Below are 27,230 nucleotides of genomic sequence, written 5' to 3'. Positions count from 1 at the left end.
GTGTCTGTCCCAGACTAATTTGCTATTAAAAAAAAAAAGTTTTAGGAACCAGAATTGAAACTGAACTTCTTGTACTAAGGAATGAGTAAATAGACAGAAAATGAGAATACCAGTTTTCTTTAATTGTAATTATTAAAGGGCCAGTTGCTCCAAGATAAGCAAAGAAGTTCTGTGGAAGAAAGGTTAATGAGTCAGGCAGAGAAATGAGTAATTAAGAACAATAGCAACAAAATCCCCAAAAAATAAAAGATAAAGATGTTAGTCAGGATTCACAGCCTAGATAAAGAGGAAATCAGCAAAAAGGAAGTGGTTTCTAGAATATGAGTTTTAATATTTTAAGTTTAGATTTTACTATAACTGACAAAACATGTAATAGCTACAAATCTTAACTATATGAAGAAATTGGGGGGGCAGGGTTTTTTTCATCCTAACTAGATATTATTTGGAAGGTTTATTTTGAAAATGCCCACCCAATGTTTTTTTTTTTTAAATATATAAAAGAAATGAAAAGCTATCTCAAAGGCTTTATGAAGTAAACATACTCATAGAGAGACTAGTTAAGCTTCTTTTCACTTGTCACTGATTTCTAGACTTCCAGATTTATCTAATTGGTAACATCTATTTAATAGTATTAACAGGGCTCTTTTTTAAAAAAGCTTAAAATATACTATGCTTTTGGTTAATCTGATTATCATACCAAGAATATTAGCTTCCTTTCCAATTTACTTAAAATCTTTATTTTGCCATAACCATAATTCCCTTTCCTAATTTAGGTCTTAGCCTTGGTGAAACACAAAAGATATTGTCTTCAGACAAAATAAACTCTAACAGCAATGAATTTCTATTTGCTTCTTTGCAACTTCAAGGATTGAAAGAAGGAAAGGAAAGGAAAGGAAAAGGGGAAGGAAATAAGGGAGGGAGACAGAGAGAAAGGAAGAGACAGAGGAAAGAAGGAAGGGAGCATCACAGAGAGATAGGCCAGTTTTCAAAACCATGGGTTGAATTATGTATTTTAAAAGAAAAGCAAGTTGTACATAGTAGAGAGTTGTAGCATGATGTATAATTCTCATTTTCTGCTCTACTATATGAAAATGGCCATTTTATTTGACATTTGGTAAGTTTAATAAGATAATTTTTAAAATTTTAAGATTTTTAGAAAGTAGATTTAAAAATTGGCTTCTTAGAAATCAGATACTGAAAATCTCTTAGAATAAAGGCATTACCTATACTAAGGGATAGGAAAACATGGCTAAACAATGCCTGGATACCAGGCTTGGCAAATACTAAATATAAAGCAAGTCTTATAACTTCTCTTGACTTCTGTTTCCTTATTTGTAAAATTAAGGATTTGGGCAATACCATGTAGAAGAGATACTATAAGTCACTTGACCTGGGTTCTGCTTTTGCTTCTTCCATTAGCAAGCTGTGTATCTTTGCCATTCTGAGCCTCACCTTCCTTATCTATACAAATAAGAGGTTGGATTAAATTATTTCTAATGTGCCTTCCAGTTATAAAATTCTACAAATTTCTAATTAGGTAATATCTGAGTTCCCTTACAGTTATAAGATTCTATGATTCTATCTTGAGTATATAGTATGGAAAGAATTGTTGGTCATATATAGCTGTTTTTAGTCTTTGACTATAAAGAATAAAAGATATTGTGTGCAGGGGTAACTTGTGCCAAAGAAGAAAATATCTATCTCAAAAACTGCATAAATATAAGTTCATATATATATATATATTGTTAAGGGCTAAAATTCTAGCTAAACTGTCTAAAATATCTAATGAGTGGTCGCCAATAAATTATAAGCTTTAGCAAGAGTTGGACTTTTAAGCATTTATTAAGGAGAATAAGAATTTGGTAAAGAGAGAAGAAAGGCCTAGATTCCTCTATCTATTAAAGGGAGAGCGCATTTCTAGCTGCCTTCTCCACCAGCATCCCTAGGAAAGAGAGCGAGACCGAGCGCCAGTCTCTTCCTTCCTCCTCCCACTAGCCCATGTCACTTCCTGACGCCAAAGAAAAGACTCCTGGTCTTGGCCTCAAAGACCTTCGCTTCATGGGCAGAACTCTTCTACAGTAAGTCTCCATCAGGTGGCGTCATTCCAATCGTTACAGTTCCCCTCTTTGTTTCCTCAAGAAACGGTATGTTTCCTTGATGAAACAATACACACACACACAAAGACCTCAGTTATCAGACTAATAAATGAAATCCACATGTAATCTTCAAAACTTATTTTAGTCAATTAACTTCAAATTCTCTTACATCAAACTTTTTTTTAATGCCAGAGCAGATCATAAGTTATAAAATGTAGTGGGGTTTAAAAAAAAATTTTACCTTGTTTTTATTACAACTTGAGAAGGAGATAAAGTATCCTGAAATAGCTTATTGAAGTTCTAGATTTGAAATGTATCATTATCATAGAGAAGAGATGCCATGATGATGACCTCTCCATAGAATAGAATGAGAGTGAATAGAATAGAATAGAATAGAATAGAATAGAATAGAATAGAATAGAATAGAATAGAATAGAATAGAATAGAATAGAATAGAATAGAATAGAATAGAATAGAATAGAATAATAGAATAGGTCACCCATGTGCTATACTGAACAAACTGGTTACACTTCAATCTGCCCTTTCTTTTCATTTTCTTAGTCCAGCATATTAAGGTCTCCTTGATGTTCAGAGTTTTGTGCTTTCTTAAAATTAGCTAATATCTAAGTGATCAAAATAGGTAAACAATGGGTTGTGAAGCCTTTAGTTATTTGTTATAAAAATCTACAATGGCCTTCCAATGTGGTACATCCATTTTGTATTCTAGAATAGCTAACATTTGGAAGTTTACAACAGTTCCTGACAGTTCCCAAATACAGGAAACATGCTTTGGAGTATGGAATCTTTACAATGGGATCCAAGGTACAGAGATTATGATATGTTACAAGTTTGGAATTCTAATAATGACATTTTAGTTATAATGTTTATATCACCATGAAGAATAATAACATCAACAAGGGAGAACCCACAGAATATTGATACAATTTGAATGCCTAGATACATTCATAGAAATATTAATAACTAACATCCTTTAATACTTCAACAAACTGATTGTCTCAGTATGGGTACTCCTATCGATGGAGATTGTAACTCCTCTCTAACTTAATAGTCTTCAACAGTTCCAGTGGTCAAAAAACCTGGTATATGGTTATGTATTTCTCCAAACTTATTTAAGCTACTCCTCAGAAAACATATAAAATTCATCATTATATCTCTTTTTCTAGCTTACTAAGACCTGCCAGCATTTTTGTTTCACTGAGATATCTTTGGAGAACCCATGGTTATGACCAATATTTATTGTTAATGCTATTTTAAATGAAAAATATTTTATTGGTGATTGATAAGAATATTATTTTCCATTGGTCATCATGCTATAATTAATATAAAGGTGTTCAATTCAATTTAGCCATACAAACATTTATGAAATGTTTACTGGATGCTGCATGGTTTCTAGACACAGATAGGTAGATTCCCTTCAGGTCCTCTCATATGCCAAGGTGAGAAAGGAGAATTTATATTAGAAGATGGATCTTAACTATGTGAGAATGGTTAGCTAGCAGTATGTCAGATACATAGAAAAAGCCAAACGCAAAAATTCAGGAAGCTCTAAAGATTTGTTCTGAATGCACTTTTGCTCTGTCATCAGTAATTCCCAATAGAAAGTTGAGGCAGGGCAGCTAGGTGGCGCAGTGGATAAAGCACCAGCCCTGGATTCAGGAGGACCTGAGTTCAAATTCGACCTCAGATACTTGACACTTACTAGCTATGTGACCCCGGGGGCAAGTCACATAACCCCCATTGCCCTGCAAAAGAAAGAAAGAAAGAGAGAGAGAAAGAAAGAAAGAAAAGAAAGTTGAGGCAACATTATGATTGTGAGGAGCACCAACATGTGTTTCAGGTAAGCTATTTTCCCCTTCTATCATGTAAACATGCTTTAGCAAAACTAGTGCAAATTTGTACCAATCTATTCTTCACGTAAAAGAGAGGCTTAATTAGAGGATTATACTACATGATTTACAATTTAAACTTGAACCATAAACAATAGTGAATATTTACATATCATTCTCCTAACTACAACTTTGTGCTAACTGTAATCATATTATCACTTTCAGCTGACTAAACCAAGACTCAAGAGAAGGTGCCCTGCTTTGTCTCATGACTAAGAAGAATCAAACTGGGAATATTAAAAACATCTTAAATCCATTGGACTTTCTACTATATCCTGCAGCCTCCCTATGCTAATTAGTACACTTCATTTACCATCATGGATGGGAATCTGATATTCTTGAATTGTTTAATAGATACAATTTTAGTTGTTCCTGTTATTTTCCTAGTTAGGGATAGGGACTGAACCTATGATTTCATTGGAGTAGAGGACTCTCAGGGAAGGAAACTCCCTCTACCAGTGCTAATGGGTACTTCCTCTGCAACTTGTCATCTTAAACAGTTGCCTAGAACACTAAGTCAAGAAGTGACTTGCCCAAAGTCATATGGCCAGTGAGTGTTACAAGTAAAATATGAACACAGGTCTTACTGGTTTCAAGTTATCTTTCTATTCACTTTGCCAGTGGTGTCAATCTCAAAAAGAAATGGGGGCCACTAAACTGTTATGGATCCCTGTCACAAAAAAAAAAAACCAACCCCTCTCCATATATTAAAATTATGTTCTTTCATATTCTTATTTATTTTGTTAAATATTTACCAATGAGATTTTATTCTGGTTCTACTGTTCTCTGGAGTATTGCATGATGCAATGTATATTGTATACCTCTTCACCAGGCCAAGCTTTCTCTTATTTTCCTGAGTTTTTGAACTCAGGTCCTCCTGAATCCAGGGATAGTGCTTTATCCACTGCACCACCTAGCTGCCTCCTAAATCACTAGTATGAAGTCATATCCTATCCCTTGGTTAATAATGAATAGTTAGACTGCTATAACTAAGTTGCATAGTTTTAGAAGATAATCTTTTTTTTTTTTGCAGGGCAATGGGGATTAAGTGACTTGCCCAAGGTCACACAGCTAGTAAGTGTCAAGTGTCTGAGGCTGGATTTGAACTCAGGTCCTCCTGAATCCAGGGCCGGTGCTTTCTCCACTGCGCCACCTAGCCGCCCCCAGAAGATAATCTTAAAAACACAATTCTGAGGAGGACCTAAGTTCAAATCCAGCCTCAGACACTTGATACTAGCTGTCTGACCCTGGGCAAGTCACTTAACCCATTATTGCTCTGCAAAAATAAAATAAAATAAATCTACATAAATTATCAGTATTTCTATCACCAACAAAACCCTTCAAGAAGAGATAATAAGAGATATTTCATTTAAAATAACCATAAATAACATAAAACATACCTGGGAGTATACCCACCAAGACAACCTCAGGAACTATGTGAACATAATTATAAAATAAATATTATATACATATCAAGTCATTTTAAGTAATTAGAGAAATATTAATTGTTCAGCAGTAGGCTGAACCAATATTTTTAAAATGATAATTTTAACTAAATGCACCTATTTATTCAGTGCCATTCCAACTAGACTATCAAAAAATCATTTCACTGAGATAGAAAAAGTAATGATGAAATTCCTTTGGAAGAGCAAAAGATCAAGAATATCAAAGGAATTAATGGGGCAAAATATAAAGGAACGAGATCTAGCAATACCAGATCTTAAACTGTATTATAAGCTGGTAATTATAAAAAAAAATGGGCAGTACTGGCTAATAAATAGAACTGTGGATCAGTGGAATAGAGTAGGTATACAATAGACAGTAATAAATTAATATAGTAACCTCCTGTTTGATAAATATAAAGATCTAAGCTTTGGAGATAAGAACTCATTTGGTAAAAATTGCTGGGAAAACTGGAAAACAGTCTGGCAAAAACTAGGTATAGTCTAATATCTTACATCATTTACCAAGATAAAGTCATAATGAATACATAACATAGACTTAAGGGGAGATATCATAAGTAAATTAGAAGGGCATGGAAATATTACCTATGTGATTTATGGATAAAAGAATAATTTGTGAATAAGAAAGCTTTGTGGGATATAAAATGGATAATTTTGATTACATTAAATTAAAAAGGGTTTACACAAACAAAACCAATGTAGCCAAGATTAGAAGGAAAGCAAAAAATTGGGGGGGGGGAATTTTTATAGACAGTTTCTTGGATAAAGGCCTTATATCTCAAATATCTAGAGAATGGAGTCAAATTTATAAGAATAGAAGTCATTCTCAAATTGATAAATGGTCTCAAAGGACATGAACAGGCAGTTTGGGGAAGAAGAAATCAAAGCTATAAATAGCCATATGAAAAAAATTCTCTAAATAGTTATTGATTAGAGAAATGCAAATTAAAACAATTCTGAGCTAAAATGATAGAAGGGGGAAATGACAAATTCCAGAGTGGGTGTGGAAAAATTGGGACACTAATACACTGTTGGTGGAATTGTGAACTGATTTTGGACAGCAATGTAGAATTATGCCCAAAGAGTTATAAAACTGTGTCTACTTCTTGACCCTGCAATACCACTTTAAGTCTGTTTCCCAAAGTGTTCAGGGCAAAAAGGAAAAGAAGATATAGTTTTGAAAATATTTATAGCAGTTTTCTTTTGGGTGGAAATGGAAAGGATGCCCATAACTTGGGGAATGACTAAATAAGTTGTGGTATATGATTATGATGGAATATTACTATGCTGTAAGAAATAGTGAACAGGTTAATTTTAGAAAAAAAACTGAGAGACTACAAGAATTAATGAAGAGTAAAACAAGTAGAACCAAGAGAATGTTGTATCTGTAACAGGAATATTGTTCAAAGAGTAACTGTAAATGACTAAGTTATTATAAGTAATATGAATGTTCAAATCAATTACAAAGGACTTATGAAGGAAAATGCTATTCTCCTCCAGACAAAGAACGATATAAAGAATTATGTATTATATATTTCCACATATATATCTATACCAGATGTTGGCCTTCTGATGTGGGGTAGGGAAGGAAAGAGGGGGACAACTCAGAACTTAAAATGTTACATAAATAAATAAGTAAATATAAGATTAAAAATGTATAAAGTTCAGGATTTTGAACATATCCCAATGGGGAGGGAGGGGGAAAAGTGCATGCCTCTAAACTATGTATCTCTAGGGCCTGAAATTATCATTCTAAAAGGGGTCAGTGCCAGGGAAACTAAACTTTTGTCTGAATTTGTTTAGTTTTGTGTTTTTTATAATTGTCTTTTTTGGAAGTGATTCTGGATAATGCCTATGGTTTAATAATCAAGATACTAGCTTTATAATATGCTAAACATATACTGTAACTATGCTTTTCTTTAAAGTACATGAATAAAAGCATGATCCTATGTGCTTTCATGGGAAGTAGAAAGATTTCATAAAAGTAAAATACCATTATTATCCCAACTTATCTATCAGCTTTATATTAACTTTATATGCTGTTTATAATCCTATATAATTTTTAGGCAGCCAATATGGCCTATTCACAGTCAATTGAATATTAAAAATATAATTACAAGGGGCAGCTAGGTGGCAGAGTGGAAAGAGCACTGGCCTTGGATTCAGGAGGACCTGAGTTCAAGTCTGGCCTCAGACACTTGATACTTACTAGCTGTGTGACCCTGGGCAAGTCACTTAACCCTCATTGCCCTGCAAAAAAGAAAAAAAGAAAAAATATAATTATAAGATGATACCATACTTTTGCAGAGACTGGCTTACCAAGATATACAATAATAATTGAATAAAATATAAGGATCTCTGTGATATCAAAATTCAGAAATGATTATATAGTGATACTTTTTCTGTATTTAAAATGTATATTTGAAAGCTAGTATAAAATATGTTAAATTATATATTCATTATCCTAGGATAAAAATTTTCATTTTTGGGATTGTGATTTTCAATCTGTGATATACCACAGCACAGGTGAAGTTCTATTGCAAAAAAATTACATTACAGACAAATATTTGGACAAATTAAATAATGCTAAATTTGGGTATATGCCAACTCAGGTATAAGAAAATCTGAGAAATCATGCAGAAGTATTTCAGTCTTAACAAGTTAGTTAGAATGACAATAGTACTAAATATGAATTGAGAACAATTAATTTTATGAGCTAGGGAAAAGCTCATTATTCAATTAATTGTAGCAAATCCCTTAGAAACAAATATAAGATATTTTAAATATTTTTAAGAACTATAAAAATTTCATAACTGTTTTGGTAAATATAGCAAGAGAACAAAAAAAGGCACAAAGTATTCTTTTTTTTTTTTTGCAGGCAATGGGGCTTAAGTGACTTGCCCAGGGTCACACAGCTAGTAAGTGTTAATTGTCTGAGGCCAGATTTGAACTCAGGTACTCCTGAATCCAGGGCCGGTGCTTTAACCACTGCGCCATCTAGCTGCCCCCAAAGTATTCTTTAAGAATCATATATTCTGGGGGCAACTGGGTGGCACAGTGGATAAAGCACCGGCCCTGGATTCAGGAGTACCTGAGTTCAAATCCGGCCTCAGACACTTAACACTTACTAGCTGTGTGACCCTGGGCAAGTCACTTAACCCCCATTGCCCTGAAAAAAAAAGAATCATGTATTCTAATAACTGAAAATTAAGAAACTAGTTGCATTAAGTTATAAAGAAAAGATAGTTACAAAAACAAGAAGTTTTTTTAAAATCTCAAATCAGACTGTATAGGAATTATAATACATTTTTATGTTAATGAGAAATTAATTGAAGGAGACTGGTGGAAGGTGGTTTATTTTTTGTTCTTTGGCCCAGGATCTGTTTTCTAGCCCTCAGTTATTTCAGAAACTTGGCTCTTGTTGCCTTGTCAAAACTAAGCAGTTTAGGGGGCAGCTAGGTGGTGCAGTGGACAAAACACCTGCTCTGGATTCAGGAGGATCTGAGTTCATATCTCACCTGGACACTTGACACTTACTAGCTGTGTGACCCTGGGCAAGTCACTTAACCCTCATTGCCCACCAAAACAAAAAACAAACAAACAAAACTAAGCACTTTATTTGAACTGAAAACAAAGTAATTTTGCCTATTTTTCATTCTATAAAATTCATCACAAACATACAAAGCAATTCTTTACCATCATTTATCCTTTTTTATATGCCACGTAGTCACAGCCCCACAAAATGCCTTTTTAAAAAAGGATTAATTTTTCATGGCTAAGTCTTTCAATGTTAGTGTCAATCTGAATTCAACACCTAAAATTTTTGGGGGGGGTAAGGCAATTGGGGTTAAGTGACTTGCCCAGGGTCACACAGCTAGTAAGTGTCAAGTGTCTGAGGCCATATTTGAACTCAGGTACTTCTGAATCCAGGACCAGCGTTTTATCCATTTCGCCACCTAGCTGCCCCTAAAATATTTTTATACACTAACATGACATTTAACATCTTCTTAAGGTAAAAATGCTGAATGAAAAGAATGGTGGCTAAATGATGACAAAATATTGAATGCAGTCTGTTGGGATTAAGAGATGTTTTGAAGTGGGTAAAAGCTCAAAGTATTACAACTTCAAATGTCATGTTGATAATTTTCTCATTGCCTCCTATCTTGCTTTTTTTCTTTTATTTTAAAGTTATTTGTCATGAGGATCTTAATCTACAATGCAGTTTTTTGTAATCCTTGGGCTGATTATTGTGTGTCACTGGAAGGTGACTTGAAGCCCTTCCTCTACTTCACAAGACAGGGCATGTTTCTTGTTCACTGTTCTCAGCCACAAAGTTGCAGTGTTCTAGTTTGCTTTTAAAATGCTATAATAAACTATTGTATAAAAATGGAAATTCAATTAAACAATTATTTATTGAGGGCCTATTATATGGAAGGAGCTGTGGTAGGTATAAATCTGTATCAGATTCAACCTTAAAAAACATTTCTCGGTGTCCTTGAACATTTGATAGTATCCTGTTTGTTGTCTATGTATTCTTCCAGGCCTTGTTACAGTGTTCAAGTTTATAGCCAAATGAAGTAACATGAACTTTAATGTTACTTTAGCTTATAACAGTTGGTGTCATATAGTAACTGATTAACAAATGCTCCGTCTATCTCCATCTACATACCTACATAGCTAATCTGTTTCTTTATACATTGTAGTTTCTGCTGTTTTCAGTATGTCAGTGTTAATGATCTATTATGTAACCTTAAGTGGAGAGATAGATAACTGCATTACTAAATTGTAACAATATTTATATAATGAGATGTCAGGATTTTGGAAATTCAAGGAAGAGAGTTTGTAATGCCAAATGAAAAAGCCCACAGTGAGAAGACCAGTCATAATATGATCATGAGATCACAGATTAGAGATCTCTTGGGAGTCGGTGTGATCTCAACCAAAAAAAGAAAAAAAGAAAAACGATTAAAAAACAATGCACCTTGTATCACCTGCAGGCTGAGAAGAAATCTGCTTTTGAGCAGAGGCATCCCTTAAGGGAGTAGCAGAGTGAAATTGTTCCTAGATCATGTCTAACCCATTCTCTGCCATCCTATCCATTCAGTTTACTCCACTCCGCCTATCTACTCAGGCCTTTTCTCTCCTCAGTGTCACACACACGCACACACCACACACACACACTCTCTCTTAAACAGGAGCCTGAAAGATAATAAAGCTAAGATGGCAGCACTGAGATTGCAGCAGCAACAGCTTTCATTTGGATTTGGAAAAAGGAAAGCAGTCTCCATCATACATTTCCCACCGTTCCTGAAGTAATAGTAATCAATGTACAGAGTGGTCATTACAGGAATGCGGGAACAGCAGCAGCTAGAGCTCAGTGGCGGGAGCAAGGTTTAGTTGGTAGATACAGAGACATTACGAGAAACACACCCCTAGACTGCAGCAGCTGCAGTGTGGTACATACAGGGACACTCCCTGCAGCGTCAGCTGTCTCTTCCCCTAGGAGCACCGATGTGCGTGGCCCCCAGACCTTCGATCTTCGGCTGTCCCTTGGGAAGAAGAGAGTGTGACACAGATCATTCTCTCTCTCTCTCTCTCTCTCTCTCTCTCTCTCTCTCTCTCTCTCTCTCTCTCTCTCTCTCTCTCTCTCTCTCTCTCTCCTTTTTCTCCCCCCTTCCATATCCTCCCCCTACCCCACCCCCCAGTCTCTTATTCCTGCAGGGCTCTCCCCTCTTCGGCTTTCCCAGGAGGAAGTCTTTCAAGGAGCCCTGCTGCTATGGTTATAACTGAAGGCAAAGAATCGTGAGGGTGCAGGAAGGCTGCATCGGCTCCCAGTTTACATCAACTACTGCTACTGCTGTAGTATGAAACCTTGCCAACCGCAAAACCTACCAGGCTTGGATGCCCAGCTAAGGAAGCATGTGTGCGAGGGTGCACGCATGCTCAGTAAAGCCTCCCACTACCCAGCAGTTTTCGTTGGAAGTAGTCCACTTACCGGGTTTTAGTTGCACCCAGAAGGCTCAATAAAGCACCGGTCAGGGATTGAAGTGGCGATTAAAAAAAAAAAAAAGAGGCAAGAAGCTAGGAGAGTGGGAGAAACTCTGGGTTGTGTCTCTAGTCTTTATTAGTCTTCACTTGAGTCTTGCAACAGGCCAGCCTTCATCGCAGGGACGGGCTGTTTGCTGAAACATGCATGTTACTACCCTAAATCCATAAGCAATTTCATCCACTTCCTTGGCTTCAGTTAGCACTTCTTTTCAAGAGTTATGTATAGTTTCATTGGTAGCACAGTGCCTGGCACATATTAGGTGCTTAATTTTTATTATTTAGAGTAATCCTCTTCGCTTCCTTCTCTCTCATCCTCCCACATGCGAGCAAGTCCGTTCTATCCTGTCTCGCAAAGAGCCTTTCTCTCCATCCTCTCTTTTCCAATCTTATTGCCATACCATTCAGGGTTCAAATGCTACTTATTCTCACCCGGATTATCGGGAGTTTTCTGACTAGTCTGCCTGGTCTGCAGCCAAACTGGACTACTTGCGTCCCGATCTTCTCTTGCCCTTTCCTATCTGCATGTTTTTGTGCACAAAACCCCACCCCTCACCCCCACCCCCACCCCCACCTTGTAACAGACTCTCCCTTCCCCAATGTTTGCACGTTTAATTTCTTCTCTTTGGAGGACCAATGATAATGTCACCTTTTACCTTTGGTCTCCCTTGATCTGTCTAGCTAAAAAGTTATCCCTTATCATTCCTGAAGAGAGACCTTTTTGGACTCTCGTATTCATTTAACCATTTTCTAACTTGAAATATACTATTATCTGTGTTCATGTCTTATCCTTCTGGTGAACTGAAAGGTCTTTGAGGGCAGGCATTGTATTGTTTTTCATCTTTGAACCCAACATCTAGCATGGATAGCTAGGTGGTGAAGTCGCAAGAGCCTCAAGTCTGGAGTCAAGAAGACTAATCTTCCTAAATTCAAATCTGGACTCAGATAATTACCAGCTGTGAGATCCTGGGCAAATCACTTAACCCAGTTTGCCTCAGTTCCTCATTCTTAAAATAAGCAAGAGAAGGAAATAGCAAGCCACTCCAATATCTCTACCAAGAAAACCCCAGATAGGGTCATTAAGAGTCTGATACAACAACACAGCAACTAGTGATTGTATTGAACAATGGCAGCATTTAGCACAGTGTTTTGTATCTTGTGGGTGCTTGATATTGGCTGAACAAATACATATGATTCCTGAGCCCCTGAAAGAATTATATCTTGTTATTCCCACCCACAATTTGTCTTCCATATCCAGAATTTATGTCTACATTAGTGGACATGAGCCCTCACCCCAATGCTTGAGTTGAGCATTTAAATCTTAAAATACATGAATTTGTTCACATCCTCCTCACACACTGCTCAAATCTTTCTACATATAACTGTGTACACATATTTCATTTCAAATAACTAAGGATCTTGAACATTTATTTAAAAATGAATACATCTCATTTTTAATTGGTGGTCACACAAATGATAAGAACAAAGTGTCTCATTAATATGGGGATTAACAAAGCCCCTTTGAGGGAAGGTCCCATGTATTTTGTAGCTCTCCAGCATAGAACATACTACTTTGCACATAATAAACACTTAACAAATGTTTGTAGAATTAATGAAGTCAAAATGACTCATAAATGGGCATTTCTACTTTTTCTTCATAAAATTTATAGCATTGTCTTTCAAAAAGGCCCTTAGAATTTATTTTATCTTTTCAGTTGATGTGTATTGTCAAATAATCTTCTCTAATCTATCTATGAAGAAACACACCCACTGTTTTGTGTGAGAGTTGCTAAGACTTACCACATTATCTGTGGTATTTCCCTTCATACTGGAGAGATGGTTAGTAGGAAGCCAGGAAATAATGGTACAGAAAGTTGATGGTTATAAACAAGTCAAGATATAACTGGCAATTAGAGGACTAAGAATGAGCATTTTTACTAAAATCACAGATGAAAAAATTCAAATTCTAGGGAGTTGATATATTAAAATGTCCACAATTTCTTGCCTTATTATTGTTGAATTGACAGGATCATGTTCTATCTTTGATTTGGATCTTTTCTCTGACCTTAACCCACCATTTTAGTCTTATTTATCAATTTTTGTTGTTGTTCAGTCATGTTCAACTCTTTTGTGACCTCATTTGAGATTTTCTTGGCAAAGATAAAGTGGTTTGTCATTTCCTTCTCCAGCCCATTTTACAGATGAGGAAGCTGAGGCAAACTGGGATTGTCATTTGGCCAGGATCACACAGAAAGTAAGTATCTGAGGGAAAATTGGAACTCAATTCTCTCTGACTCCAGGCTGTTTTCTATCCACTGCACTACCTAGCTGGCCCTTATTTATAAGATATATGGAAACAAAGTGTCCTGTAGGGACTGTTGTTTACCCTTCTATTCTTTTTAGCTATGATTTCCATAGCCAAGACATTAGGGGAAAGAGGATATACTCTTGATTATGGAAAGAGAATCAGTAATCAATAATATGGCACTGTCTTATGGGTGAGATATCAAATACTTAGTTAGAAGACATGGTTGTAGGATTTAGAGAAGGAGAGAATCTCAGAGATCATCTAATTCTCACATTTGAAAGATGATGAAACAGGCTCAGATAAGTTGTAATGCCCCAAGTCACATAGGTAGGTAGAGGTATAGCTGAGATTTTGTTTGGTTGGTTGGTTTTTGGTGGGGCAATGAGGGTTAAGTGACTTGCCCAGGGTCACACGGCTAGTAAGTGTCAAGTATATAGCTGGGATTTTAATCCAGGTCCTCTGACTCCTTGTCCTAACAACATCCAAATTAGAGAAAATACTAAAGAACATTTCCAAAGCCACAGATATTTATATTCGGATTAATGCAGTGTGAACAGATTGGGCAATAAGGGGATTTAAACACAGATTTAAAAGGAATGCCTGAAATGAGGTGGAGTTAATCAGAGAAGGTTTCTTGAAAGAGGTGTGATTTTCCTAGTCTTGAAGTAAGGGAGGGACATTGATTCAACTAGAACATTTGCTGTGAGGGAAGAGATATTTATCTACAAGGTTTTGAATTGGAGAATTTGAGTTAGGGACTAATAAGAAATGGGGAGTAAAGGGGATTTGATAGGTGCATGAAGGCAGTTGATAGGAAGCCATGAAGGTGATATAGATGACAAAAAAAGCTCTCTGTGTGTGTGTGCATTCTGAGACTAAAACCAATAAATTTCAAAGCTTTCGGAAGACAAGACCTGATTTGGGACAGTACGGTGCAGTGAAAAAAGGACTGGACTGGTAAATAAAGAGACCTGAGCTCCAGTTGATCCTACTCTGTCCTATTCATCTCTCTGGGCCTCGGTAGCCTCACCTGTAAAAGAACAGAAATCGATGAGATTTAAGTATTTTTTTCCATCGCTAACAATATCTGAAGCTCAAACAGGCTTTCAGGTAGGTGGACCCCGTGTTAAAGGAGGGGTCTTTGGACCTAAGGAATTAACACTGTTGATATTCATTCGATTAAACGCGGCACACGTTTATTAGGCGCCTATTATTTGCACAGCACAAAGGTGCTCAAGGAGATGGGGAGATGATCACCTTCTCATTTGCCTCCCCCCAGTCTTTGGCCTCTCCACCCCTTTCCAAATCTTTCCCTTTCTAACACTGACAGCTAACCCTTCCGTGGTTCGCCGGCACTTTCCTTAGTCTCGTCCACGAGCTGCCTCTAAAACCCGGGGAAGCGGATTTCTTTCCTAGCCACCGAGCTCCTTTGCCCTTACACAAGGGAAGGGAGTGGAGACGCGTTAGTGCTACTGAGCATGTGCGAGGGCCTTGCGCATGCTCCCGGCATCGAGCTGCTTCCCGATGCGGGTAGTGGCAGTGGCAGCGGCAGGAGTAGCAGCAGCAGCGGCAGCGGCAGCAGCAGTCGTTCGCAGCCACGGCCGGGGTGGCAGCGGTTGTAGCAGCAGCAGGCAGAGCAGCGGTGCCTCCTCCTCTTACTCCCCGGCGCGGCGGGGTTAGATGAGCGGCTCCGGTAGCGGCGACGGAGGCGCGGGGGGGAGGAGGAGAAGGAGAAGAAGGAGGAGAAGGTCGTCGTCGTTGTCTCCGTCTCCCTCTAGCAGGGAGTGAAGAGGCCGCGGTCAGCGCCCTCGCCAGAGCCGCCGCCGCCGTCGTTGGGCAAGGACTGCGTGTGCGTGTGCGCGCGTGTGCAGGGGCAGCCGGGCCCCGGCGGGCCTCGGCCGCCGAGGCGGGGAGGAGGCGGCGGCGGCTGAGGCGGGGAGGAGGAGGAGAAGGCGGAGGAGGAGGAGGATGATGTGTGCAGCGACCGCCTCCCCAGCCGCCGCCGCCTCCTCGGGTCTCGGCGTGGAGGGAGGCTTCTTCCCCGTGTCCTGCCCGGCGCCGGGGGCGCTGCTGATGTCGGGCCCCGAGGGCTCCGCGGCCGCCGCGGCAGCAGCCGCTGCAGCCGCCGCGGCGTTGGGGCTCGGGCTGACGCTTTCTGACTCCCGGAGCCACTACCAGCTGCTGCTGTCGGGCCGGGCCCTGGCCGACCGCTACCGGAGGATCTACACCGCCGCGCTCAGCGACCGAGAGCAAGGAGGCAGCGGCGCGGGGCACCCGGGCTCCAGGTACGGGGCCCCCTGCCTGCGCCAGTGCGTCTGTGTCTGTGCTTGGATGCATGGCTGTGTGGGTGCATGTGTGTTGCGTGTGTATGTATGCATGAGTGTATATGTGCATGCGTGTGTGTGCGCGCGTGTCCCCCCCACACTGAGGATAGCGCTTTCTTGAAGGACGCTTTCTCCCTCCCAGTTAAACATGACCCCTGGAGATGCTGCGTGGTGCACCGTTAGACCGTTTTATGCTGGAGGTGGCGGGCGTCCCCTGGGGAGGGGAGGGTGCAGTGGCTGCAGTTCCTCCCCCTCAAAGATGGATGGGGGAAGAAGGGAAATTGGAGCCTCGATGGGGCTAACAGTGCGGGGTGGGAGCATGTATCACATACTCATGCTTCCTTTAGAAAAATAAAGAAAAGCTGCTATCGGTCTTCGGCAAAGGGGTAGGGGTGGGGGTGGGGGTGGGGTCCGGGAACGGTCTGGTACTGTTTATGCAGAGGTAAGGCACGAAGTCTAGAATTGACAAGTCGGAGGAAGGGGTGGGGGTGGGAGAGGCACTTCTGAGGTGGCAGGTTTTGTTCTTGCAAGCAAGCAGAGCCTTGCCTTTTCCCTTCTCCCCTGCCTGTCTTAAATTCATCTTGTTTGAACGGATTTGACCAACCATCCTTTTTTCCCTCGTGCTTTACTGTAGAAGAGCAGAGGGCAAGGATTGGAGTAATATGCCATTTTCTAGTAGAGCTGGTAGCAAGGCTGGAGCATAAGGCATATTGAAAAGAATAGCAGGTACCATTTGGAGAGGTTTATAAACAGAACGATGAGGACAGAAAGTGATCTAAATGTGTGGGGCCACCTTAAAAAGATTTGAGAGGCGAATGTTGATGATCATAGGCCTTGCTTTTTCCTGGACCTGGAGTGTTTTGTTCCGGCTGCCCTTGTGTTTTGACAGCGGCACCAGCAGCAGCAGCAGCTGCTGCAGCTGCTGCTGCTGCCTTTTCCATCTTTTACTGTGCTCTTCTCTATGGTGCTATTAGGCAGATAGAGTGGAGGGTGACTATCAGAAAGTGAAAATTGAATACAAGTACCAGAAAATTGTGACCTATGAAATAGAGGGAGTCCTCCATCATCTGTTACCTTCTACATCTTCCCCCCTGCTCCCTGGCCAGTTTCTATGTTCTAAAGCTTCCTTGTTGCCTTAGGGTTAAGTTACTTTCATTTTCTTTCTTTTTCTCTTTTAAACTAAGGCCTTTCTTTGCTAAGGAGTTTGTCATTGTTTCCTTTCTCCAAGCCCTACATGCCATATACCCCGAAAGAGAGTGACAGTTTGACATTGAAAACAGTTACTGGGAGTTGATTTTTTTCACTTTACAGGGTTTCTTGTTTTGGGTTAAGCCTATACTTAGGCAAAAGTTGCAGTAAAAGATTTTTAAAAAAAATGAACTACTATAAATAGGCGGCCAATTTTATGTATTTAGTATTTGTCCATTTTTGTATCTAATTGAGTGGAGCTAAATTGAAAGGAAGATTTTCTTGTGGTTTCTGTATTTAATTTGAGAGAACAAGTATTGTTATTTTCCTTAAGACTGTCAACTTTTGTTATTTATGATGTTGGAGATCAGGGGCACATGACTTTGGCATGTCATGATTTTGTGTATGAGTAGCATCCTGTGCTATCCAGAGCAACAGGGCAGGATCAATTCTTCTGTAAATATAATTCAAAACAGAGAAACATATCCCTACTGTATAGATAAATGACATTTTTTCCTAAACCTAATATAATTTCAGCCTGATATTTATAACTAGCATAACTAGCATATATATATATAGCACTTTAAAGTTTGCAAAGTACCTTATATGTTAATTCATTTAATTTTTACAAGTATCTTGTGAGGTAGGTGCTATTTTACAGATGAAGAAACTGAGACACAGATTAAGTGATTTTTCCAGGGTCATACAGCTAGTGTTTATGAGCAAGATAATTGGAATAATTTACAGTACTGAAGGTATCTTGCACCTAAATTGCATGAATATGTTGGCTCAGAATCCTTCAATGACTTGTGACTGATTCATGTGTTTTTTAATAATATAAATTAAAAGTTAAAACAGTTTAAAATATTTCATATATAATTCAAACTGCCATGGGGCAGTTTTATGAAGTACTTTACTAAAAATTAAACACCTGGTGGCTAATCTGTTAATGAACTTTTCCAGATATAGCTGGTCTATACTGAAGTAGCTTACCATATGAAATAGTTTCAGAAAGCACTTTAGCTTAAACAAAATTAATTACCTTATAGCCAATTTGTTAATGAACTTTTCCGGATTTAGCTGGCCTTGTCCAACAGATGGATGTAGTCCAATCTGCCCTATCCTTTTCTATCCTGAATGCTTCTTCAGCTTCCTGAAGACTTGTGTTCTACTGGCATAGCCTTTCAGAAGCTGGGGTCAGTCACCTTCATTTTACAGTGAGGCATGAGGATAACCTTATGTCAAAGATGAACTGTTGGGTTCCCTGGATATGCTATAGAAAAGATTCATATTGAGGTTGAACTTGATGACCTCAGAATTCCTTCCAATGCTGAGATTCTGTGAAAAATAACTTTCAATATTAAAATTTTTATAAAGCTACAGTTATGTTGAGAAATTTAACTCAAAGTAAGTATTAATTAGTATAAGATGCACTTTTAGTTTTATTGTTTTTGGTACTAGCTGTTAGCTAAAAGTAATGAAGGAATGATCTCAGATGCTGAAAGACATATTTAAGGAAAAGTCTTAAACCAAAGTTAACCATATTACTTCCTAAAGTTTGATATGTTTTATAACTTGATATGTTGGCTTTTTAACTACATTATACCCAGAATGGTTCAAACATCAATTTCTTTTATTTTTTTAATATCATATTCTTACTTAACAAAGTTTCCAGATAGTTTTAGAATTTTAGAAATTATTAACTTTCATCATCAGTTATTGTGTAACTATTGCACTGTTAGGGGCACTTTACTGTTATCCTATGCATGGCAATGCTATAAAGTAGTGTTATATTTTTAAATCTTCCATTAATAAAATGAAAATTGATTATAGTAGTGTAGGAGAGCCTGGATTTCTATAACTTTTAGAGATTATTTTTATATTTCTAGTTCTAGAGATTGAGGAATTAAAAATTATATAAAATATATACTTCAAGATAAGGACCTTATTTCAGCTATTTGTCACATCCATCAATGTGTTTGCCTATTTGTCATTCTGCCTGATATAAATAGACTTGCAAGCATGTCAAAGAAAGGTCTTATGGGATACAGAGAATAGAAGTAAGACACGATGCAACTTGGGAGAACCAAATGTAGGATATTCAGGGAACTGAAATAGTAGATCAGACCTGAAGATGACTCTGGAAGGAGATGGATAGTTCAATAGTGAAAAATGATGGTGGGGAAAATGCTTTGATACCAGCTACATCAGATTCTCTTGGACTCAGATATTCAAATACCTGCTTTTAGATGTTCATGTAGAGGTAAATAGATTAATGCATAGATGTAAATAATGACACATATTGATACTCACAGTGGAGGATTCCAGACCTCTTTCTTTGTAGTGTGATTTATTTCCAGTTTTTAAAGAGAAAAGGCTATGAATTTGTAGGAGAGAACCCAGAACCATTACCACTGCAGGCAGTAAGAAAGAGAAGATGCAGCATTTTGTAAAGATACATTGTCATAATGCAGGATAGGGAAGGAAGTGGTAAAAACAGCAGTATGAAATTTTTAAAAAATCAGTATGCTCCAAATGAAATTAATTTGTTACTTCAGAATAGGCTACAGAAAAGTATGCCCATCTGCAAACCATGGATTAATATTGTCATTTGTACATACAAACCTGATTTTAATTTTTTGGCTTGTCGTATCTGAAGTGCTCTTAAAATATGTTATCTTGGTTTGGGCTCCTCTACTTCAAAAGAATTTCAATTTAACTGTACATGTTGCAGATGACGTGATGACTTTTGAATAGATTCAAGTGCTGTGTACATAAATGTGCACCAAATAAATGGTGAGTGAATGGAAGTCATGAAATTGGATAATGCAAACTTGGTTTTGGCCCATATGAGTACCATTTTGCGTGGAGAAATGCAAAGGACATTAATCAAAATAACTTATAATAGTCGCTGCCTAACTTTTAGGCAGCAGCAGTATAGTGGACCTCCTACCCCCAGTTCAAATACAAGATGAATGACTGTAAAAGAAATGCTGGGACAGAAACAAATGGGAATGTTTGTTTGCTATAAGGTTGTTAGGATAGTAATGCTTGTGTGAGAAGAGAAAAGGCTTTATTGATTTGATAAAGGTGACAGGAATACATGTAGTCATCAAGTAGTGATTACTCTGCTCACATCTGGAGGCTTGTGAGTCATAAACCATAGGATTTAGAGCTAGATGGTTCCTTGGAAAATATCTAATTTTACCCTTTCACTTTCAATTAGGAAACTGAGGCCCAGAGAGGTTTAGTATGAATCAAGGGAGTAAATAGTAGAGTCAGAATTTGCAGATTCTCTGACTCCAAATCTAATGCCCTTTTCACTTTACCATGTTACTTTCTTACATATGTGTATGTTCTTAATAACTCAGATAATCAGTCTGCTTGAAAGATCTATTGTACTTTTTTAATGGTATTAACTTTCTTAACTTCTTTCAGGAACAGGGTTGGGTGTGGCATCCTGTATTAGTAATCATCTCTGATGTATAACAGGGTATTTTGCATTTTTTCTTTCAACTTGATTAAAAAAAAAGTTTTCAGTGCACTGTCAAGCTGATTTCCTGTGCTTTGACACTTGATATATTAGACTTAATGAGCCATAATTTTTCTAATTTCATCTGCCCTAAAGATAGATTTTTAAAAAATTTCTGACTATATCTTTAATATAAATCACATCATTTGTTTGTAAGTTGATTATTTTGAGTTAAATTTTAATCATTGTTATTTGGCCTTATTTAGCTTTGAGAGAAAGAATAGTATCAGGAGGTGGACACTGGATGGGGAATCAAAGATTCAAATTCTAACTTTATCTTTAACTGCTTTTGTTACCTTAGACAAATCCCTTTACCTCTCTGAGGAGCATAGAATCGATTTATAGCAGAAAGTTTCCTCAGAGGCCAACACTTTCACTTTTAAATTTTTTTTTTTAATTTTTAAATTTATTTTTTTAAATTTTAGTTTGGGAATTGGGGGTTAAGTGACTTGCCCAGGGTCACACAGCTACTAAGTGTCAAGGGTCTGAGGCTGGATTTGAACTCAGGTCCTCCTGAATCCAGGACTGGTGCTCTATCCACTGCACCAACTAGCTGCCCCAACACTTTCACTTTTATAAGGTCACACATTAAATTTAGAAGTAGAATTTGAACCCAAGTCCTTTGCAGAACCAGTGTTCCTTCCCACGGTTTGCTTATCTGTAAAAGAAGAGAAGGGGCAGCTAGGGTTTAAAGTGGTCAGAGCATTGGCCTTGGAGTCAGGAGAACCTGAGATCAAATCTGGATTACAGACATGTACTAGTTGTGTGACTCTGGGCAAGTCAAGTAGCCCGGATTTTCTGAGAGAGACAGACAGAGACAAGAAGGGGGTTGGATTAAATGACCCCCAATGTCTCTTCTAGCTCTAAATCTATGATACCATGAATGTTGCCATAGACTCATATCAAAGAATGGAGATAAATGAAACAGAGGGGAAAGAATGTTGGCTCTGAAATCTGAAGACCTTAGTTCAAATTTTTCTTCTAATGCTGTGTCCTAAGGGAAATGATTTAACCTCCCTGGGCCTCAATTTACTCACCTAAAAAATGAGGGGTTTGGCTTAAAGGGTCTCAAAAGTTCCTTTTGACTCTGAATCTTTAAAATTCTATGCTTATAGTCATCTGTACATTTATCATGCCTTATTAACGGATAAGTGCCATGTGTCTTATCTAAACTTTATATCACTCCTCAACACCTTGTAAAATGTTTGTTGAATTGAACTCCTTCATGAAAAGTATAATAATTAGCATCATTCTCAATCATCTTCAAGTATAAAACTAAAGTTCTCAAAGATACATTTAATATAAATTTTCATAATTATAAAGTAGGTATCAGTATTATATAATTTTTGTTTTTAAACTCTGATAGTATTACTTATTTGCTTTTTTTTGCTTATAAATTAATTAAGCCTTCAAGGAAGGTAGTTATTTCATGAGGCCAAGGTGACCATCTGGACCAGGGATTCTTAATGGTTTTTTGTGTGTCATGGAACACTCAGGCAATATGGGAGAAACCTATGGACCCATCTCAGAATAATGCTTTAAATGCATAAAATAAAATATAATACAAAAATCAATTATAATGGAATACAGCTGTTAAAACATTTACATTATTTGGTAGCTAGATGATCCATTGGATCTCTAGGAGTCAGGAAGACCTGAGATAAAATCTGACCTCAGATAGTTAACTAGCTGTGTGACCCTGGGCAAGTCACTTAAATTGTTTCGTTATCTGTAAAATGGGTATGATAATAGCACCTACCTGGAAAGGTTGTTGTGAGAATTACTTGAGATAATAATTATAAAGTGTTTAGCACAGTGTCTGACACATAATAAGCACTATATAAATGTTAGCTGTCATCATCATTTGAAGAGTAAGGGGATTGACCCCAGATTAAGAACTCCTGCTAGATGAAATCCCTTCGTATATAGATAAGGAGAACATAGAAAGGAAATTACTTACCCAGAGAGAAATGAGTAGAATGTGTAGGGATTAAACTAGAGGATTTGGCTTTGAAAGACTTGGATTCCAACTCAACTCTTCTCCCTTTGTGTCTTTGGACAAGTCATTTCACCTTTCTATCACTAAAATGAGGGTGTTGGATTGCATAATCTTTAGGTTTCTTCAGTCCTATAACTACAAATCTTTATGTGTTACCTGACCTCTCCCAGTTTTTTCCCTATGAAATTAGGGTAATAGTACTACCTGATCTGGTTGTTGTGAGGTTGAAATGAGGAAGCTAGTTGTAGTGAATAAAGAGCTGGACTTAGAATTAGGAAGACCTGAATTCAAGATCCATACTTTTTGTGACCCTGGGCAAGTCACTTAAATCTCCCTCAGCCTTAATTTCTTTATCTGTAAAATGGAGAATAATAACAGCTCCCAGAGTTGTTGTGAAGATTAACTGAGACAATATTTGTAAAGCACTTTGCAACCCTTCATGCACAATATAAACACTTGTTACTATCAATATTATTATATAAATTGTAAATCATAGAACATTCATCAAATATTCATTAAGTGTCTACTATGTTTAGAACACTGATAATTGTAGGGTGGTATAGAAGGTTTAGATAAGACTGCTTGCCTCCTTATGGGGTTTGTGGTCTAGCAACATTGTAACTCCATATTAACTGATAACAATTTTATTTTTCTCTAGTTTTAAGAACCTGTCTAACCAGGCCCTGTGTTCCTTGGTTAAAACTTTTAAGATGGCATGTTCATTTTCTCCCTAATGTTCTGTGGTTTCCACTTTGCCAGTCGACCATTTCTTCCTTGTTGGTCAGAATTAGGTACAAATAGTTCTCCCAATTACTCTGAGAGGTGTGATTACCATTAAGACAATTCATGAATGAAACAGCACGTGTTCAGGTAGTAGAAGTTTCCCATCATCATTCTGTTTTGCTTCTGCACCAATTTTATGATGTGAATCAGGAAGTTCTCTTATATTTCTTCCATCAGAGTGGTCTATGATAATCTTATGTGTTATTTATCACTTATGATTTCTCTCTTTTTGATTATCCATCTTATTTTCACTTCAGGTTTAGATGTTCTTGATAGTGTTACATTGCTGCCCCTCTGAGAAATCTGATTCTTTTGAATAAATTGTATCCTATTTGTGAATCCAATTTCTAACTCTTGGTTAATTCTAGTTTTGTCTTTGGTTTAACAAGCATAGGTGCCACAGAAGACTTGTTATCCTATAATGTAGCAGAACTACAATATTTCAAAGCTGGGAGTTCCTTCTCCCCTAAATTACCCTCATTTCAGTAATTAGGTTTGTTTGGGTATGTGTCTGTACTAAAAACATTATATGTGTGGTACAGGCTTATGTACATATAAAATGATACTTTGATTAAAGAATTCTCTAGGAATTAAACTCCTTAGTAACAATGCTGGTCATGTTATTAATAAATGATATGGAGCAGAGGTGCATCTGTAAACATGTCCAACAGAAATACTTCTATCTACAGCTACAACTTTTTCCTACCTAGATGAATTTAACCTAGTTTTTTCTTGGAGTCTGCTTGTAAGTCTTTGAAAGTTTTTTCTTGCCTCCTTATTTTTTCCTCCTTTCAGTGTTCACAGTTGAAAGATCTAACAACTGTGTTTGATTTTGTGAATTATCTTCCTTTGTCTCCACTGGCACATTCTGTTACCTACTTTATTATTATTATTATTAGTAGTAGTAGTAGTAATTAATAGTAATAGTATTAGTGGTATGAGCAAAATGCTTTGTAAACTGAAAAGCACTATATATGTGTGTGTGTGCGTGTGTATACACATATATAAGCTGCTATTATTATGATTAGGATGGGGTTAATACCTCTGAGGGATAAGGAATAGAGCTGAAACATATTGAAAGTTCACCACTATTTTATTCAATGCCCTAATAAATTGATATACATTACTTAGGTGACCTCTTAGATACTTATTCAGCCCAGTGCCTTCATAACAATACCTGCAGGAAATTGGTATTAAAAAGATGGGCTGGGGTACCTAGGTGGATAGAGCACCGGCCCTGGAGTCAGAAGGATCTGAGTTCCAATCCGGCCTCAGACACTTAACACTTACTAGCTGTGTGACCCTAGGCAAGTCACTTAACCCCAATTGCCTCACAAAAAAAAAAAAAAAAGATGGGCTTGGGGGAAGCTAGGTGGTACAATAGATAAAGCACTGGCCCTGGATTCAATAGGACCTGAGTTCAAATCTGGTCTCAGACACTTGACACTAGCTGTATGACCCTGGGCAAGTCACTTAACCCTCATTGCCCTGCCCCCCCCCAAAAAAAGATGGACTTTTCTTTCTGGGAGTTGTTTGGGGGTTATTTAAAAAGCTTTGTATTTCCTGAAGTCAATCATCTTATTCTTCTCTTTAATTCTGAACCTAATACTGTCTCAGATAAGCACATATACAAACGCAAGCTTTATAGGTAATCCACATCATGTTCTGAGTCATTGTGCTAAGTCCTAGGGATACAAAAAGGGGCAAAAGTCCCTGCCCTTAAGGAGTTCACAAGCCTTGGAACACTGCTGAGTACACTGGAAGAGAGTTTTTATTACTCAAAAGATTTTGCTTGATGCAACTAGTATATTGTCTACAAGTAGAATCCTCTTCAATGTTTCCTGATACATAAGAAATCTTTTTTCTACTAGCATTCATGTTTGATGAACATTTACTTCTCTGTTTATATTGTGTGTAACATTTATGAACAGAGGCATTAAAAGCTGTCTATAGGTATATCTTTCCTAGAATCATGAATGATTTTAACACATGACTAGGGGACTCCTTTTTGGAAAAGATACTTTAATTCTGAGCTTTACTCTACCAGATCAACTTTTGGAGTCTTGTATTCTTTACCTCTTTCAGTCAATTATGATGGTAAAGCTATGCTTTACTCTATACTTATCTCCTATGAAAGTCTATCTTTTCTTTACTAATGATCTCATTCCTTGATCTGTGCTTATGCAATCATAAAAAAAAAAAACACATACATAGGAAAGTAGATACAGAGAGAGGAAGAATGGGGATAGGAAGGGTTTTTAAGATAGAGGGGAGCAGGCAGTTTTTGAACCTCACTTTCATCTGAATCTCTTCAAAGATAGAACTACACACACACACACACACACACACACACACACACACACACACACACACACACACAGAGTTGGTTCTAAAAGTTCATTTTACCCCACAGGGAAGTAGGAGAGAAGGGGAAATAAGAGAAAAGGGGATATGATAAGAGGGAGAATTGCTTAAAGGAGGAAATGGTCAAAAGCTAAACAGATTTTTTTTTGAGGTAGGAGGGTAAAAAAGAGAAGAAAAAAAAGAGAATAGGATGGAGGGAAATACCTTAGCCATCATAACTGTGTATGTAAAATGGGGTGAATTTAACTCACAAAATGGAAGCAAATAGCAGAAGAGAACAACCCAGAATACAACAGTATGTTGTTTACAAGAAGCACACTGGAAACACAAAACACAAACAGAAAAAAAGTAAGAATAAGGAGCTGAAGGAGAATCTGTTTTGTTTCAGCTAAAATAAAAAAATGCAGGAGTAACAATTTTGATCTCAGACAAAGCAAAAGTAGATCTAATTAAGAGAGATATTCAGGGTAAATACGTTTTGCTAAATGGTACTATAGATAATGAAGTAATATAATACTGAACATATATGCACCAAATGGTATAGCATTCAAATTCTTCTTCTTTTTTTTTTTTTTTGTGAGGCAATTGGGGTTAAGTGACTTGCCCAGGGTCACACAGCTAGTAAGTGTTAAGTGTCTGAGGCCGGATTTGAACTCAGGTACTCCTGACTCCAGGGCCGGTGCTTTATCCACTGCACCATCTAGCCGCCCCTAGCATTCAAATTCTTAAAAGAAAAGTTAAATGAGTTAGAGAAGGAAATAGTAAGACCATAGTACTGGGGAACCTCAGGTTTTCCCTCTCAGAGCTAGGTAAATTTAACCATAAAATAAATAAGAAAAAATTTAAGGAGATGAAGAAAATCTTAGAAAAACTAAATATGTTAGATCTCTGGAAGATATTGAATGGGAATTGAAAGGAATAACCTTTGTCTCAGTTGTAAATGGCATATAGAACCATACATGGCAAATAGACCATAGAACATAAAAACCTCACAAACAAATGTGGAAAAGCAGAAATATTAAATTCACCCTTTTCAGACCATAATGCAATAAAAATTACATTCAATAAAAGGCCTTGGAAGCATAGACAAAAAATTAATTAGAAGTTAATCTAATCCTAAAGAATGAGTCAAAAAACAAATCATAGAAACAAAAAATAATTTCATTAAAGTGGATGTCAGAAATGAGACAACATACCAAAATTTGTGGGACACAGTCAAAG

General features: G+C 37.4%; 1 protein-coding gene across 1 annotated transcript in view; it reads left to right on the top strand.

Annotated features, from left to right (window-relative positions):
• The first annotated feature begins 15,337 nt into the window (after window positions 1-15,337).
• MYCBP2 (MYC binding protein 2) overlaps window positions 15,338-27,230 on the top strand; it is a 324,065-nt gene continuing 312,172 nt past the window's right edge. The window contains exon 1 of the mRNA XM_043997409.1: window positions 15,338-16,104. Coding sequence (XP_043853344.1) covers window positions 15,788-16,104 — 317 coding nt within the window. The 5' untranslated portion in view covers window positions 15,338-15,787. The remainder of the gene's footprint in view (window positions 16,105-27,230) is intronic.

This window comes from Dromiciops gliroides, chromosome 3, assembly GCF_019393635.1.
Source record: "Dromiciops gliroides isolate mDroGli1 chromosome 3, mDroGli1.pri, whole genome shotgun sequence".
NCBI classification, from domain to species: domain Eukaryota; kingdom Metazoa; phylum Chordata; class Mammalia; order Microbiotheria; family Microbiotheriidae; genus Dromiciops; species Dromiciops gliroides.
Note: the sequence above shows the minus strand (reverse complement) of the source record. Positions and strands in the feature narration are given on the sequence as shown.